Here is a 17,440-nt window from a genome sequence, read left to right on the forward strand (position 1 = left end):
ATGGGAAGTAAACAGTTAAGGGCAAACAAACTTGAAAAGAAAAACAAAAAAACCCCAAAAAAGCCCCAAAAAACTAATCTATTAAGTTTTTATGACTTCTGAGACAGAAATATGTGTCCAAGTTCGTCCATATCTTTGTTTTCATCTCCTTGGACACATAGAGGCACTACATCTTCTAGGTAAGTCCATGTAGTAGGGTTCTGGTCAACTGGAATGATGTGTGCTGTTCTAGGAATGGCCCATAAAAGCAGTCATGGGTGATCATCTTCCTTTCTCTGTCTTTCTTTCTCATCAGCTGGCTTGAAAGAGAGAACCTTAAGGGCCAGTGTGAGGGTGGAACCTCAAGTTGAAGGTGCCTGGGTTCATGAATGACTCTGTGGAGCAGAATAACCACCCCCACCAATTAATCCACACAGGGCTGTGATGTGAGCAAGGAATACAATTTTATTATGTTTAGCTGCTATAATTTGGGAGTTGTTATAGAAGTTAGGCTACCTTGAATAATATAGTCATTTTGACACTATTTAGCTGCTAAGTTTGGCAGAGACATTATTTCCTAAATCACATACTTGTTGAATTTTTTTAGTATTATCAGCAACTTTTAAAGTAAGGAAACTGGGCTTCCCTGGTGGCACAGTGGTTAAGAATCCGCCTGCCAATGCAGGGGACATGGGTTTGAGCCCTGGTCCGAGAAGATCTCACATGCCATGGAGCAACTAAGCCCCTGCGCCACAACTACTGAGCCTGCGCTCTAGAGCCCGCAAGCCACAACTACTGAGCGCACGTGCCACAACTACTGAAGCCTGTGTGCCTAGAGCCCATGCTCTGCAGCAAGAGAAGCCACTGCAGTGAGAAGCCCACACACCGCAACTAAGATCAGCCCCCACTCGACGCAACTAGAGAAAGCCTGTGCACAGCAACGAAGACCCAATGCAGACAAAAATAAATAAATAAAATAAATAAGTTTATAAAAATAGAATAAAGAAACTGAGAAGCTACATAAAGATACAAGTTTTTTTGACAGTCATTCCCTTTCTCTATAAACAATATGATCAAGGCATTCATTACCTCATTTATTCTGTACACTGACTCTGTGAAGATCTTGAGAGATAAGGAAACTGAGGTTCAAAGAGGTTAAGTATTACAACATGGACAAGATCACACAGCTACTGTTTGCTTTGGATCCAGGATTAAAACTCAAACCACAAAGGTCTTGTTATTTTCACTGTAAAGTGCTCCTTTTAAGAAAACAGCAGTCAAGAAAGAGAGTGTACACAGAGTAAGTATATAAGACTTTCTGGAGAGGTAGCAAAACCTAGAAAAAAATATAACTGGGTACCAGGTCATACTTCAGAAACTCTATGACAGATCATAAAACAGAAAGATGGAAAAAAAAGGTAAGAGGATAATCATGAATCCAGACCACAAGACTGGATTCCTAGGATCCAAGGTTCAAAATCTAGTCCAGAAGTTTTTAACGTTTCTATAATCAGTTATTAGGTTTCACTTAAATTGTTTAATAAAAAGTCATTCTTTATCCAGAATGTCTGAGGTTGTGTACTCAAATTCCTTTTTATTTCAAGTTAATGGATCTAAACCCTTAAAGGTGTACATATTACTCAGGGTTTTCCAGAGAAATAGAACCAATAGCAGATTATCTGTCTATCTATCAAGAGTATTTATTTTAAGGAATTGGCTCATGTGGCTGTGTGGCTGGCAAGTCTGAAATCTTCAGGGCAAACTGGCAGGCTGGAGACCCAGCAAAAAGCTGATGTTGCTTGAGCATAAAGGCAGTCTGGAGGCAGAATTCCCTTTTCCCTGTAGAACCTTGGTCTTTTTCTCTTAAGACCTTTAACTGATTACATGAGGCCCACCCACATTATGGAAAGTAATCGGCTTTATTCAAAGTCTACTGATCGAAATGTTAATCTCATCTTAACGAAACCTTCACAGAAACATCCAGACTGACATTTGACCAGATATCTGGGTACTGTGGCCTAGCTAAGGTAACACACAAAATTAACCATCATAGGGTATTAATTACAAACAAAATATCCAAATCTAGTTAGAGCCTAATGAACATGTTCTGGTTATTGGATTGGTGGTACTTTTTCTGAATGGGATGACCCCATTCTATCTGTCTGTTAGAAAGAAAAAGAATGGCTGCATCCTTTAAACCCACAAATGTGTGCTTGATTAAGCATTGAAGCAAAACTCTAAACATTAAAGTAAAAGACATTTCAAGCATCATCCAGCAGGTGAGCGATAAATATCTTGGGCTGTGGAGGCTTGCCTGTTGTACCTGCACTGAATGTCTCTTCACCAGTAGCTGCTCTGCCTTCCTTCCTGGCCCCGAACACTTCGAAACCTATTGAACTCAAAGCTGCTGCCACTTGTTTAATGCTTAATTTTTCTCCATAGTTTTTGGCCTCTCATCTTCATGTAGTTCAGTTGGAATGTACTTCTCTCTTTTTTAATAATCCAAATGAGTCTTATTATGTCATGTCCCATTCCAGTATTCTTTCATCTGTGAGTCTTTTCTGCTGTTTTTCACTCCTCTAGCAGTCATACCCCTTGTGGAACTTCCATCCTTATGCAACCTACAGATAATTTCTCCCATAGGAAATTGTCACATGTTGGCATAGTTTTTTGCACTACTGTGAATATGAAAAAATGCACCACAAGCATATTTTAGTGACGTTATAATAAAAAGTTTAATTAACAAAAAATACCATATAACACATAAATTCATCATGAATTGGCCGTATCATGTATTGATAGCCAGCCATATCTGAGAAAAACAAAAACAAAACAAAAAAACTTCACTCTCATGTCTTTTTGTGTCATTTTGTGGTTCAGGAGTCACAGCCGTCATAGGACTTGCCTGAATATGTTGATCTGAGACCCCCTTTGGCACCTCTGTATCAGAGTGTCTGCTCCACCCCTTCCTCCTTGTATCATATGCATCAAATACTGGAAGGCATGCAGCAGACATCCTGGTTTTGTTTTGTTTTTGGAACAAAAATTTCCAGAGAATTTTCGTCTGATCTATGACACCAAGGGTTGCTTTGCTGTTCATCGTATTACACCTGAGGAGGCCAAGTATAAGTTATGCAAAGTGAGAAAGATCTTTGTGGGGACAAAAGGAATCCCTCATCTGGTGACCCATGATGCTTGCACTATCTGCTACCCTGATCCCCTCATCAAGGTGAATGACACCATTCAGATTGATTTGGAGACTGGCAAGATTACTGATTTCATCAGATTTGACACTGGTAACCTGTGCATGGTGACTGGAGGTGCTAACCTGGGAAGAATTGGTGTGATCACTAACCGGGAGAGACATCCTGGTTCTTTTGATGTAGTTCATGTGAAAGATGCCAACGGCAATAGCTTTGCCACCCGGCTCTCCAACATTTTCGTTATTGGCAAAGGCAACAAACCATGGATCTGTCTTCCTCGTGGAAAGGGTATCTGCCTTACCATTGCTGAGGAGAGAGACAAGAGACTGGCAACCAAACAGAGCAGTGGATAAAATGATCTCTTAAGTGACGTGACTGGGAAAGTCTTTCACTTATGGATAATACTACATAATTAAAAGCCTCTTTAGTGGAGGAACTCTGGTTTTGTTTTTGTTTTTGTTTTTTTAAGATACCTCCAGCCAGCTGGCTAAGGCTTGTGCTGAGATACTCTATCTACAATTGTCATCTACTGATAATCTTTTATGTATAATGTCATTGTTGGATACTTACCTGGATTTTTCCAAACATAAGGCAGCCTGTCTTTGCCAATTCTAGAAGGTAGCGAAGGGACTGACTTTATTTTGCTGGTGGTCAAACCATCCTTTTCTTTGTTTTATTCTCTGGACAGTGAATTATTTCCTGTTTCCATCTGTAAAATGGTGAACTTTTTCATTCTAAAATACAATAAATATTATTTTCACGATGAGTTGTATTGTTTTGAAATTGGGAACTGTGTTTCATATTTGTTGAGTATCTTCACAGAGCAGCATTAGCAACTCGCTAAATATTTGGTGGGTGTTAGAAGCTCAATTGCTGTTTGTCCTGAAGATTTTCTGTTAAATTAATAATTGGGCAGCACCTAGGCAAAGTATGTTACAAAAATGTTTTCTTTCAGAATGTTAAAGCACTCAGATTTGATTGAGGGGCAGGATTTATGTAAAGGAGAAAATATCCATCAGAAAAAAAATGTTTCTAATTTTATCATGTATTGATAGCCAGCCATATCTGAGAAAAACAAAAACAAAACGAAAACCCTTCACCCTCACGTCTTCTTGTGTCATTTTGTAATTCAGGAGTCACAGTTCCACAGCCGTCACAGGACTTGCCTGAATGTGATTTTGTTTTGTTTTCTCTGTTTCTTTGTGAAGGGGAAGTACTGAAGAGTCATTCTAAGAAAATGAATTCCACGTACCTGGTTCACCGTTAGATACTCTTTAAATAAGTCTTTGAATGACAGTGTGTTTCTGGAAACACATGGTTAGCTGGATGATAACTAAGGTGATTGATCACAGGCTCAGTGGTTGTTGGCTTCACAGGGCAGATGTAGGAGGCCAAGATCAGTGCAAACAACAGGGTAGGGGGAGTACTTTCTAGTTATAACCGTACAGATGTCAAGAGATGAGCTCTGGGCAGAGGAAATATAGTTGCAATGGGGTGGGGCGGGCGCCAGCTGTCAGTGCGGGGCTGCTTAGCAAGTGGCTGTTAGGGGTTCTGCTCCACCAACGGGTGGCATCGCAGTGGATCTTCCCTCCCTCCCCTTCCTCTGTATAAAAGAAGCCCTGATTCTGACCAGGAGAAGATGGTTCTTTGAGACACTAGTGTGCCATCTTCTCGGTCTGCTGGCTTTCCGAGTAAAGTCGTTATTCCTTGTCCCAGCAACTCCTCTCCCACTTTACTGGCCTGTCGTTTGGTGAGCAGAATGAGCTTGGACTCGGCATCATCATTATCCCTATTTTTCAGAAAAAGCAACTAATACTCCAAGACTTTTAAACACTTGCCCATAATTTCATTACAGGTGAGTAAGGATGGAGGCTAGATTCAGCTCATCGGTTTCCCAGGGCAGTGTTTGTTCTCCTGTTCTAGACTCAATGGAGAATAACTCCAATGCCTCAATTCTCCTGAGCACATTCCCCATGAACCAGGTTTTTTCAGGGTTTTCAATAATCAAGGTGTCTCTGCAGAGGGCCTGGGGCAGTAGGAGAGATGAAAATCACCTCATACAGGGAAAAGAAAAGCCAGTGGAAGAGCAGGAAAAACAAAGAGGGGGAAGAAAAAAGATACACAGATGAAACATCTATTTATCTAGAATGGTTGGAAATGTTTATTTTGGCTAACAGCTACACTTTATCTCATTCATGGTCAAAAAATTCTTAAAAACATCATGTAACACTAAAACTAAACTGACCATAATTTATTTTATATGATAGTCAAAGTCTTATTTTTTTTTGAGAATTTTTTAAAACATCTTTATTGGAGTATAATTGCTTTACAATGGTGTGTTAGTTTCTGCTTTATAACAAAGTGAATCAGCTATACATATACATATATCCGCATATCTCCTCCCTCTTGCGTCTCCTTCCCACCCTCCCTACCCTATCCCTCTAGGAAGTCACAAAGCACCGAGCTGATCTCCCTGTGCTATGTGGCTCCTTCCCACTAGCTATCTGTTTTATGTTTGGTAGTGTATATATGTCCATGCTACGCTCTCACTTCATCCCACCTTACCCTTCTCCCTCCCCATGTCCTCAAGTCCATTCTCTACACCTGCATCTTTATTCCTGTCCTGCCCCTAGGTACTTCAGAAACTTTTTTTTTAAATTCTATATATATATATGGAATCCATATATATGTGTTAGCATACGGTATTTGTTTTTCTCTCTCTGACTTCACTCTGTATGATGGACTCTAGGTCCATCCAACTCATTACAAATAACTCAATTTCGTTTTTTTTATGGTCGAGTAATATTCCATTGTATATATGTACCACATCTTCTTTATCCATTCATCTGTTGATGGGCACTTAGGTTACTTCCATGTCCTGGCTATTGTAAATGAGCTGCAGTGAACATTGTGGTACATGACTCTTTTTGAATTATGGTTTCCTCAGGGTATATACCCAGTAGTGGGATTGCTGGGTCATATGGTAGTTCTGTTTTTAGTCTTTTAAGGAACCTCCATACTGTTCTCCATAGTGGCTGTATCAATTTATATTCCCACCAACAGTGCAAGAGGGTTCCCTTTTCTCCGCATCTTCTCCACCATTTATTGTTTGTAGATATTTTGATGATGGCCATTCTGACTGGTGTGAGGTGATACCTCATTGTAGTTTTGATTTGCATTTCTCTAATAATTAGTGATGTTGAGCATCCTTTCATGTGTTTGTTGGCAATCTGTATATCTTCTTTGGAGAAATGTATATTAAGGTCTTCTACCCATTTTTGGATTGGGTTGTTTGTTTTTTGAAATTGAGCTGCATGAGCTGTTTATATATTTTGGATATTAATCCTTTGTCAGTTGCTTCATTGGCAAATATTTTCTCCCATTATGAGGGTTGTCTTTTGGTCTTATTTATGGTTTCCTTTGCTGTGCAAAAGCTTTTAAGTTTCATTAGGTCCCATTTGTTTATTTTTGTTTTTATTTCCATTTCTCTAGGAGGTGGGTCAAAAAGGATCTTGCTGTGATTTATGTCATAGAGTGTTCTGCCTATGTTTTCCTCTAAGAGATTTATAGTGTCTGGCCTTACATTTAGGTCTTTAATTCATTTTGAGTTTATTTTTGTGTATGGTGTTAGGGAGTGTTCTAATTTCATTCTTTTACATGTAGCTGTCCAGTTTTCCCAGCACCACTTATTGAAGAGGTTGTCTTTTCTCCATTGTATATTCTTGCCTCCTTTGTCAAAAATAAGGTGACCATATGTGTGTGGGTTTACCTCTGGGCTTTCTATCCTGTTCCATTCATCTATATTTCTGTTTTTGTGCCAGTACCATACTGTCTTGATTACTGTAGCTTTGTAGTATAGCCTGAAGTACGGGAGCCTGATTCCTCCAGTTTCATTTTTCTTTCTCAAGACTGCTTTGGTTATTCCAGGTCTTTTGTGTTTACATACAAATTGTGAAATTTTTTGTTCTAGTTCTGTGAAAAATGCCATTGGTAGTTGGATAAGGATTGCATTGAAGTTGTAGATTGCTTTGGGTAGTATAGTCATTTTCACAATGTTGATTCTTCCAATCCAAGAACATGGTATATCTCTCCATCTGTTTGTATCATCTTTAATTTCTTTCATCAGTGTCTTATAGTTTTCTGCATAGAGGTCTTTTGTCTCCTTAGGTAGGTTTATTCCAAGGTATTTTATTCTTTTTGTTGCAATGGTAAATGGGAGTGTTTCCTTAATTTCTCTTTCAGATTTTTCATCATTAGTGTATAGGAATGCAAGAGATTCGTGTGCATTAATTTTGTATCCTGCTACTTTACCAAATTCATTGATTAGCTCTAGTAGTTTTCTGGTAACATGTTTAGGTTTCTCTATGTATAGTATCATGACATCTGCAAACAGTGACAGTTTTACTTCTTCTTTTCTGATTTGGATTCCTTTTATTACTTTTTCTTCTCTGATTGCTATGGCTAAAACTTAGAAAACTATGTTGAATAATAGTGGTGAGAGTGGACATCCTTGTCTTGTTCCTGATCTTAGAGGGAATGCTTTCAGTTTTTCACCATTGAGAATGATGTTTGCTGTGGGTTTGTCATATATGGCCTTCATTATGTTGAGGTAAGTTCCCTGTATGCCTACTTTCTGGAGGGTTTTTATCATAAAAGGGTGTTGAATTTTGTCGAAAGCTTTCTCTGCATCTATTGAGATGATCATATGGTTTTTCTCCTTCAGTTTGTTAATATGGTGTATCACACTGATTGATTTGTGTATATTGAAGAATCCTTGCATTCCTGGGATAAACCCCACTTGATCATGGTGTATGATCCTTTTAATATGCTGTTGGATTCTGTTTGCTAGTATTTTGTTGAGGAATTTTGCATCTATGTTCATCAGTGATATTGGCCTATAGTTTTCTTTCTTTGTGACATCTTTTTCTGGTTTTGGTATCTGGGTGATGGTGGCCTCGTAGAATGAGTTTGGGAGTGTTCCTCCCTTTGCTATATTTTGGAAGAGTTTGAGAAGGATAGGTGTTAGCTCTTCTCTAAATGTTTGATAGAATTCGCCTGTGAAGCCATCTGGTCCTGGGCTTTTATTTTTTGGAAGATTTTTAATCACAGTCACAATTTCAGTGCTTGTGATTGGTCTGTGTATATTTTCTATTTCTTCCTGGTTCAGTCATGGAAGGCTGTGCTTTTCTAAGAATTTGTCCATTTCTTCCAGGTTGTCCATTTTATTGGCATATGGTTGCTTGTAGTAATCTCTTATGACCTTTGTATTTCTGCAGTGTCAGTTGTTACTTCTCCTTTTTCATTTCTAATTCTGTTGATTTGAATCTTCTCCCTTTTTTTCTTGATGAATCTGGCTAATGGTTTATCAATTTTGTTTATCTTCTCAAAGAACCAGGTTTTAGTTTTATTGATCTTTGCTATCATTTCCTTCAGTTCTTTTTCATTTATTTCTGATCTGATCTTTATGATTTCCTTCCTTCAGCTAACTTTGGGGGTTTTTTTTTTGTTCCTCTTTCTCTAATTGCTTTAGGTGTAAGGTTAGGTTGTTTATTTGAGATGTTTCTTGTTTCTTGAGGTACAGTTGTATTGCTATAAACTTCCCTCTTAGAACTGCTTTTGCTGCATCCCATAGGTTTTGGGTCGTCGTGTTTTAATTGTCATTTGTTTCTAGGTATTTTTTGATGTCCTCTTTGATTTCTTCAGTGATCTCTTGGTCATTTAGTAACGTATTGTTTAGCCTCCATGTGTTTGTGTTTTTTACAGGTTTTTTCCTGTAATTGATATCTAGTCTCATAGCGTTGTGGTCAGAAAAGATACTTGATACGTTTTCAATTTTCCTAAATTTACCAAGTCTTGATTTGTGACCCAAGATATGATCTATCCTCGAGAATGTTCCATGAGCACTTGAGAAGAAAGTGTATTCTGTTGTTTTGGATGGAATGTCCTATAAATATCAATTAAGTCCATCTTGTTTAATGTATCATTTAAAGCTTGTGTTTCCTTATTTATTTTCATTTTGGATGATCTGTCCATTGGTGAAAGTGGGGTGTTGAAGTCCCCTACTATGACTGTGTTACTGTCGATTTCCCTTTTTATGGCTGTTAGCATTTGCCTTATGTAAAGAGGTGCTCCTATGCTGGGTGCATAAATATTTTCAATTTTTATATCTTCTTCTTGGATTGATCCCTTGATCATTATGCAGTGTCCTTCTTTGTCTCTTGTAATAGTCTTTATTTTAAAGTCTATTTTGTCTGCTATGAGAATTGCTACTCCAGCTTTCTTTTGATTTCCATTTGCATGGAATATCTTTTTCTATCCCCTCACTTTCAATCTGTATGTTTTCCTAGGTCTGAAGTGGGTCTCTTGTACATAGCGTATATACAGGTCTTGGTTTTTTATCCATTCATCCAGTCTATGTCTTTTTGTTGGAGCATTTAATCTGTTTACATTTAAGGTAGTTATCGATATGTATGTTCCTATTACCATTTTCTCAATTGTTTTGGGTTTGTTATTGTAGGTCTTTTTCTTCTTTTGTGTTTCCTGCCTAGAGAAGTCCCTTTAGCATTTGTTGTAAAGCTGATTTGGTGGTGCTGAATTCTCTTAGCTTTTGCTTGTCTGTAAAGGTTTTAATTTCTCTGTTGAATCTGAATGAGATCCTTGCTGGGTAGAGTAATCTTGGTTGTAGGTTTTTCCCTTTCATCACTTTAAATATGTCCTGCCACTCCACTGTGGTTTGCCAAGTTTCTGCTTAAAGATCAGCTCTTAACCTTATGGGGATTCCCTTGTATGTTATTTGTTGCTTTTCCCTTGTTGCTTTTAATATTTTTTCATTGTATTTAATTTTTGTTAGTTTGATTATTATGTGTCTTTGCATGTTTGTCTTTGGATTTATCATGTGTGGGACTCTCTGTGCTTCCTGGACTTGATTGACTATTTCCTTTCCTATGTTAGGGAAGTTTCAACTATAATCTCTTCAAGTATTTTCTCAGACCCTTTCTTTTTCTCTTCTTCTGCAGGGACCCCTATAATTCGAATGTTGGTGCGTTTAATGTTGTCCCAGAAGTCTCTGAGACTATCTTCAATTCTTTTCATTCTTTTTTCTTTATTCTGCTCTGTGGTAGTTTTTTCCACTATTTTATCTTTCAGGTCACTTATCCGTTCTTCTGCCTCAGTTATTTTGCTACTGATTGCTTCTAGAGAGTTTTCAATTTCATTTATTGTGTTGTTCCTCATTTTTGTTTGCTCTTTAGTTCTTCTAGTTCTTTTTTCAACATTTCTTGTATTTTCTCCATCCTATTTCCAAGATTTTGGTTCATCTTTACTATCATTACCGTGAATTCTTTTCCAGGTAGACTGCCTATTTCCTCTTCATTTGTTTGGTCTGGTGGGTTTTTGCCTTGCTCCTTCATCTGTTGTGTGTTTCTCTGTCTTCTCATTTTGCTTAACTTACTGTGTTTGGGGCCTCCTTTTCACAGGCTGCAGGTTCATAGTTCCCGTTGTTTTTGGTGTCTTGCCCCACTGGCTAAGGTTGGTTCAGTGGTTGTGTAGGCTTCCTGGTGGAGGGAACTGGTGCCTGTGTTTTCATGGATGAGGCTGGATATTGTCTTTCTGGTGGGCAGGACCCTGTCCGGTCATGTGTTTTGGGGTGTCTGTGACCTTATTATGATCTTAGGCAGCCTCTCTGCTAATGGGTTGTGTGTGTTCCTGTCTTGTTAGTTGTTTGGCATAGGGTGTCCAGCACTGTAGCTTGCTGGTCGTTGAGTGGAGCTGAGTCTTAGCATTGAGATGGAGGTCTCTGGGAGAGGTTTCACCATTTGATATTACATGGAGCTGGGAGGATTCTGGTGGACCAGTGTCCTGAACTTGGCTCTCCCACCTCAGAGGCACAGGCCTGACACCTGGCCGGAGCACAAGACCCTGTCAGTCACACGGCTCAGAAGAAAAGGGAGAAAAAATGAAAGAAAGAAACAATAAAATAAAATAAAGTTATTAAAATAAAAAAATCTATGAAAAAAATTAAAAAGTAACAAAAGAAAGAAAGAAAGAAAGAAAAGAGCAACTAAACCAAAAAACAAATCCACCAGTGATAACTAGTGCTAAAACGTATACAAAAATAAAAAAGAACAGAACCATAGGACAAATGGTAAAAGCAAAGCTATACAGACAAAATCAGACAAAGAAGCATACACATACCCACTCACAAAAAGAGATAAAGGAAAAATATATATATATCTATATATAAAAAAGGAAAAAAGGAAGAGAGCAACCGAATCAGTAAACAAATCTACCAATGATAATAAACTCTAAATACTAAACTAAGATAAACATAAAACCAGAAACAAATTAGATGCAGAAAGCAAACCCCAAGTCTACAGTTGCTCCCAGAGTCCACTGCCTCAATTTTTGGGGTGATTCGCTGTCTATTCAGGTATTCCACAGATGCAGGGTACATCGAGTTAAATGTGGAGATTTAATCCGCTGCTTCTGAGGCTGCTGGGAGAAATTTCCTTTTCTCTTCTTTGTTCGCACAGCTCCTGGGGTTCAGCTTTGGTTTTGGCCCCACCTCTGCGTGTAGGTCACCTGCGGACGTCTGTTCCCTGCCCAGGCAGGATGGGGTTAAGTAGCAGCTGATAAGGGGGCTCTGGCTCACTCAGCCTGGGAGTGGGAGGGGTACGGAATGTGGGGTGAGCCTTTGGTGGCAGAGGCCAGCGTGACGTTGCACCAGCCTGATGCGCACTGTGTTCTCCCGGGGAAGTTGTCCCTGGATCACCGGACCCTGGCAGTGGTGGGTTGCACAGGCTCCCCGGAGGGGAGGTGTGGATAGTGACCTGTGCTTGCACACAGGATTCTTGGTGGCTGCAGCAGCAGTCTTAGCGTTTCATGCCTGTCTCTGGTGTCTGTGCTGATAGCTGCAGTCTCTGGAGCTCGTTTAAGCAGTGCTCTGAATCCCCTCTCCTCGCCCACCCCGAAACAATGGTCCCTTGCCTCTTAGGCAGGTCCAGACTTTTTCCCGGACTCCCTCCTGGCTAGCTTTGACACACTAGTCCCCCTCAGGCTGTGTTCATGCAGCCAACCCCAGTCCTCTCCCTGGCATCTGACCTCTGAAGCCCAAGCCTCAGCTCCCAGCCCCCACCTGCCCTGGCAGGCGGGGAGCAGACAAGCCTCTCAGGCTGGTCAGTGCTGGTCGGCACAGATCCTCTGTGTGGGAATCTCTCTGCTTTGCTCTCTGCACCCCTGTTGCTGTGCTCTCCTCTGTGGCCCTGAAGCTTCCCCCACCCCCACCCCCATCTCCGCCAGTGAAGGGGTTTCCTCGTGTGTGGATACTTTTCCTCCTTCACAGCTCTCTCCCAGAGGTGCAGGTCCTTTTTCTATTTTTTCGTCTCTGTTTTTTGTTTTTTCTCTTGCCCTACCCAGGTACGTGGGGAGTTTCTTGCCTCTTGGGAGGTCTGAGGTCTTCTCCCAGCGTTCAGTAGGTGTTCTATAGGAGTTGTTCCACATGTAGATGTATTTCTGATGTATTTGTGGGGAGGAAGGTGATCTCCACGTCTTACCCTCCGCCATCTCGAAGGTCTCCCTACAAAGTCTTACTTTAAATTCTAATTATTACTGTGAATCTTTAAGAAAATCTGGCCCTATTGATTCTGGGTAGATTGATTTTACTATATCCAGTGTACCAAGGATAGTTATTTCAGATGCCATCTGTTGTTATGAACTGTCATGCCCTACCCTGCCCCATTGATTCCAATTTATTACTTCAGCTGAAAAGAGGAAACATTTCAGTGAAAGGGGAAGCAGGAAATTCCAATGGATAAGCAGCAGTTGGAGTGCTAACCTGTCATTTGGATGGAAAAAATGCTGTTGTTGACACATTTTTTCCTTGTTTGTGACAGAAATTAGGTAACTCCCTGATGTACTGTCTCTTCACAAAATTGGTGGGGGTGTGATAAATGTCTATGCGGTATATAAAGATATTCATAACAAAGAGTTATGGTATGAAAAATGTCCTTTTCTCACAATAGAAAGAATAGCTCTTGTTCTACATAATTGGTACCTATATATTTTGTTGTTATAAATCCTGGTTTGCTCAGTAAGCTGAAGTTCATTTCTTCACCATGAATCCTGAACCCAACGTTGATGAATCAAAAGGATCAAATAGGAGCAAAGCTCCTATACTTTATATATAATAGTTATACAGGTCCACCTCAGTGAGTCTGTTTTAAAATGACCACTTTAGTTAAATGAATTATTTTTTCCTCTCAAAAATAATTTTGGAATTCTGATACTTTGTAGTGTAAGACTCAAAGGGACTTTGTATTCCTCTGTTTCCTGAATGATATCCCAGATATATGGATAATATCCTTATTTTAATCATTTAAAAATGTATATTTGATATTCATTAAAATATGTTTGATTTCTGATTTTGATAGTTGTGTTACGTTCATGTAAGATGTTAGCATTAGGGGAAGATAGATGGAGGGAATAAAAAGTTAAAAAGAAAAAAATGTATTGAACTCCCCCCATTTGCCAGGAACGGTGTGAGGCACTTGGTACACAGTGGTGATTAAGCAGGCAGAATCCATTATTCCCTCCTCTCCTCACTTAGTTATGAAGTTATCATTTAGTCATACCAACGTTTTTTCCACTGCAATTGAAGCCTATGTGTGTCTTATTCTTTTCTAGAAAACCTTAATTTTCCCACTTACTGAGCACTTATGCTCAGTTAAGCACTTATTCCTAGGTGTTTTCTGTATTTCATTGCTTTATTCTTACAGCACACCTGTAGAGTAAGTGTTATTACCCATGATTTGCATGTGAGGAGACTGAGGTGAGAATATAAGCTAAACGAGCTTCCCCATAGGACAGAGTGGCTGAACTGGGACTTTCACTTGGGTTTGTATAAATCCGTAGGGTGTTGTCATCTCATCTCACAGCCCTCCACCGATAAGAATCACCTCTGTGCCGGGTCCGTTCAGATCTCAATCCTTTTCCTCATAGCCCTATTCTTGTAACATTTGTTACTTACCAGCAAACTGCTCTCCTACCTCTTAACCATTAGCAGAACCACAAACTGGATGAAGTTTCTAAATCATGGTTTGGCTAATGTAGAAGGGTTTATGAGAATGGGTACAGACCTAACATTAAGGATTAGACAATGCCAGTGCTTTCTGATGGAAATCATATGTAGATAACAGAGGCTGTGCAAGTGAAGTATCTACTTTTTTGAAAGTACCTCTACTTTTTGAAACTTCCACCATCCCTTGATCAACTTATTCTCAAGCCAGGCTTATGTTTCCAGTTACTGTTTAAAGTCATAAAATAAACAAATCCTTGAATAATATTCCTCATCAGTTATAAATGTAACTTCTTAACTTTAATATGCAAAGGTTGGACCTGGGGCTGCCTAGGTTATCTGGGCTGCAGAGTACATTCGTTCTTTTCATCTCAACAAGATGGAAATTTTAGGATACCAAGGGGACAGAGAGAAGACAAGGCTCTTTTTTATTCCCAAAGAACACAAAGTTCTGACATTACTCATGATCTCTCAATCTTTGCATGAAGGTGGGCATTCTCAAGGCTCCTGGGCCCCAGAGTGGTTGTTGCTCCCCTAGGAATTGGGACAGATATCACCAGAAGAGGTGCCCATGGTGGTTAGTCCAGTCTCTGTTCCTAGTAGGAGCGTGGGTAAATTTCTTTCTGGACTCAGTATCAGGCAAGGCTGTGGTTCTTCCAGTAGGTAGATTGCTACTCTCAAAGACATTGTGAATATTTTCTCCTTTTGCTTGGCTGCTAAGAAGCTTAGTTCCAAGTTTAAGTCTCTACCATTTTGTCCTCAACTTGGTTCTGGCTTTGTCTTACTTTCCCATTCTTAGTTTTCATTAATCCTGATTTTTTTAAATTAAAAAACGCTTTTATACTTTACACATCTCTGAAAGTAACCTCAAATCCCTTTGGGAATGAGGCTGAATGTAAATAATCAATGCTATTAATAAGTAATATTTTAACAGCTTCATTCTTATCTATTGAATGAAATAATCTATTGTCTTTACTTATCTCCAAATAATTATACTGTAAAAATTCAATGAAAGGTTTTGTTGTCCAGGCAGACCCAGGACCCACCATGGTAAAATCTGACTTCAGTGATCCTTATAAAAATTTTGCAGGTTACTTTTATATCTGAGAAACAGAACATATAGCTATATTGGACATTTTTATTGTTCTTGATATCCAATGTCTCATTCTAAAGAACTTAATAAATTATAACTGCCACCAACAATGAATGAGGTGGCCAGAATCATCGCATCTTTGCCAGAACTGGGATTTATAACTTTACTGTTCTCTGCATTAACAGTACATCCCAGTTATTTCTAAGATTGGTTTCTCAAATTAGGGACCATGAATTTCTGGGAGACTTCATAGATTCTGAAAAAATTCTTGGTTTCAGAACATGATTTTGCTGGGAAAAAGGAATCGGTTCACTCTTCTGGAATCAGTCTTTAGTTATAGAATTTAAACATAGGGATCCTAATTAAGAAATAAGAACAACATTTAAAGAGATGAAAATGCATGCTAAGAAGAGAGCTAAGAAAAGCTAATCCTTTCCAGTTAAGAGAGAAGAAGGCTGAGGGATAACGTATGATAAAGCTTTATGTAAGGCATTTCATACTGGTTTATTGGATGAATTAATCTATTTTTATTTTTTAAATAAATAAATAAATTTATGGCTGCGTTGGGTCTTCGTTGCTGCGTGGGGGGGTTTCTCAAGTTGCTGCGAGTGGGGGCTACTCTTCGTTGCAGTGCATGGGCTTCTCATCGCAGTGGCTTCTTTTGTTGCGGAGCACAGGCTCTAGGTGTGTGGGCTGCAGTAGTTGTGGCTCGCGAGCTCTAGAGCGCAGGCTCAGTAGTTGTGGCGCATGGGTTTAGTTGCTCTACCGCATGTGGGATCTTCCCGGACCAGGGGTTGAACCCGTGTCCCCTGCATTGGCAGGAGGGTTCTTAAACACTGTGCCACCAGGGAAGTCCCTAATGACTTTATTAATCAACTAATTTATGTTATTAAAGATCATACTTTCAAAAGTATTTATTTATTCATTTTAGGTAAAAATAGGTAAGACCAAGTAAATCTCGTTTTGTATAGAATACATTAACATCTTATGTCTGGCTGCTTTGTTTTCAATGGGAAAGTCACAGCACAATAATATAGGACCATATCATTTTAAACCTTTATGTTTTCTATAGGAAAAATTAACCCATATGTTCTAAATTGATTTGCCCTTAAGTCATTACAATGTGGCATTGTAAAGACTGCCTGATGTCAAAAGAAGCTTCTGGATTTTTTTAAAGAATCATTTTTGTCAGTTTTTGCCAAGAATAAAATGAATTAGAGAACCAGCAGGCTTTACAGATTAGAGCCAAGTTGTTTGAACAGGTTCTACATTTGAAGTTGTAAACCCTTCCATCTTTTTACCAGGACACATCTCTGAAAATGAAAATCCAAATAGAGGATTTTCAAAACATGAACAGCACAAAGTTAGTGAAAGAGTCTGTTTCTGAAGCCCATATTTTCATTATGTCATCCCATTAATAAAAACAGTACATCTCATTCTTCTCTACTTTCCCACAGAAAGAGTCCATTTGTGAAAAGGTTGATTCAGCTCTGTACATCCTTATTGCCAAAGGGAAGTTGTACCTGGTAGGAGAGACAAACAAGGGTCAACACATTATGAATAGGTATATTATGTGCTTAAGCGTTGTATTAGAGCTTCAGAGTGCTACGGGATATGGACAGGGAAAAGATTAACTTGGCAGCAAATTGAGGAAATTTTGATGGAAGAGGTGAAGGCATTAATTTTAACAACTTAGTTAAATAGCCAAGTACATGGTTTTACTGTTTGCTGGGTGAACCAGGAAGATGAAGTAGTATGGACTGTGAACTCTGGGCTTCTCCTGGCTGGAGGAGGCCATGGAATGAAGACATGTGCCTCTGGCAGGTGATAAGAGGGATTCGGGACAAGCACAGTGGGAAAAAGAGGAGATAAGGGAATGGTCAAGGCAGATTTCTTTGACTTTGTGATTTTACTTCTTTAATAAAGAAGAATATCTCTGTGCTTTTGTTCCAGTTTTTCTGCCACCAGTAATGATTTCCTCCACCGCCCACCTGGAATCCTGTCCAACCCATTCGTTCAAGGCTGAGTTCAAAGATTGCCTATTCTGGGAAGGCTTCTCTTACCTTCCAGGCAGAATTTTCTACTCTCTCCTTG

General features: G+C 39.2%; 1 protein-coding gene and 1 long non-coding RNA gene across 2 annotated transcripts in view; both read left to right on the forward strand.

Moving 5' to 3' along the window:
- LOC132365315 (uncharacterized) overlaps positions 1–17,440 on the forward strand; it is a 796,238-nt gene that overhangs the window by 278,583 nt on the left and 500,215 nt on the right. The window lies entirely within an intron of this gene.
- Positions 1,385–3,538, forward strand: LOC132365076 (small ribosomal subunit protein eS4, X isoform-like). The gene is made up of 2 exons (XM_059921791.1): positions 1,385–1,397; positions 3,033–3,538. The coding sequence occupies exons 1-2, from the start codon at positions 1,385–1,387 to the stop codon at positions 3,533–3,535; spliced, it is 516 nt and encodes a 171-aa protein (XP_059777774.1). The 3' UTR covers positions 3,536–3,538.

Source organism: Balaenoptera ricei, chromosome 4 (assembly GCF_028023285.1).
Source record: "Balaenoptera ricei isolate mBalRic1 chromosome 4, mBalRic1.hap2, whole genome shotgun sequence".
In the NCBI taxonomy this organism is placed as follows: Eukaryota; Metazoa; Chordata; class Mammalia; order Artiodactyla; family Balaenopteridae; genus Balaenoptera; species Balaenoptera ricei.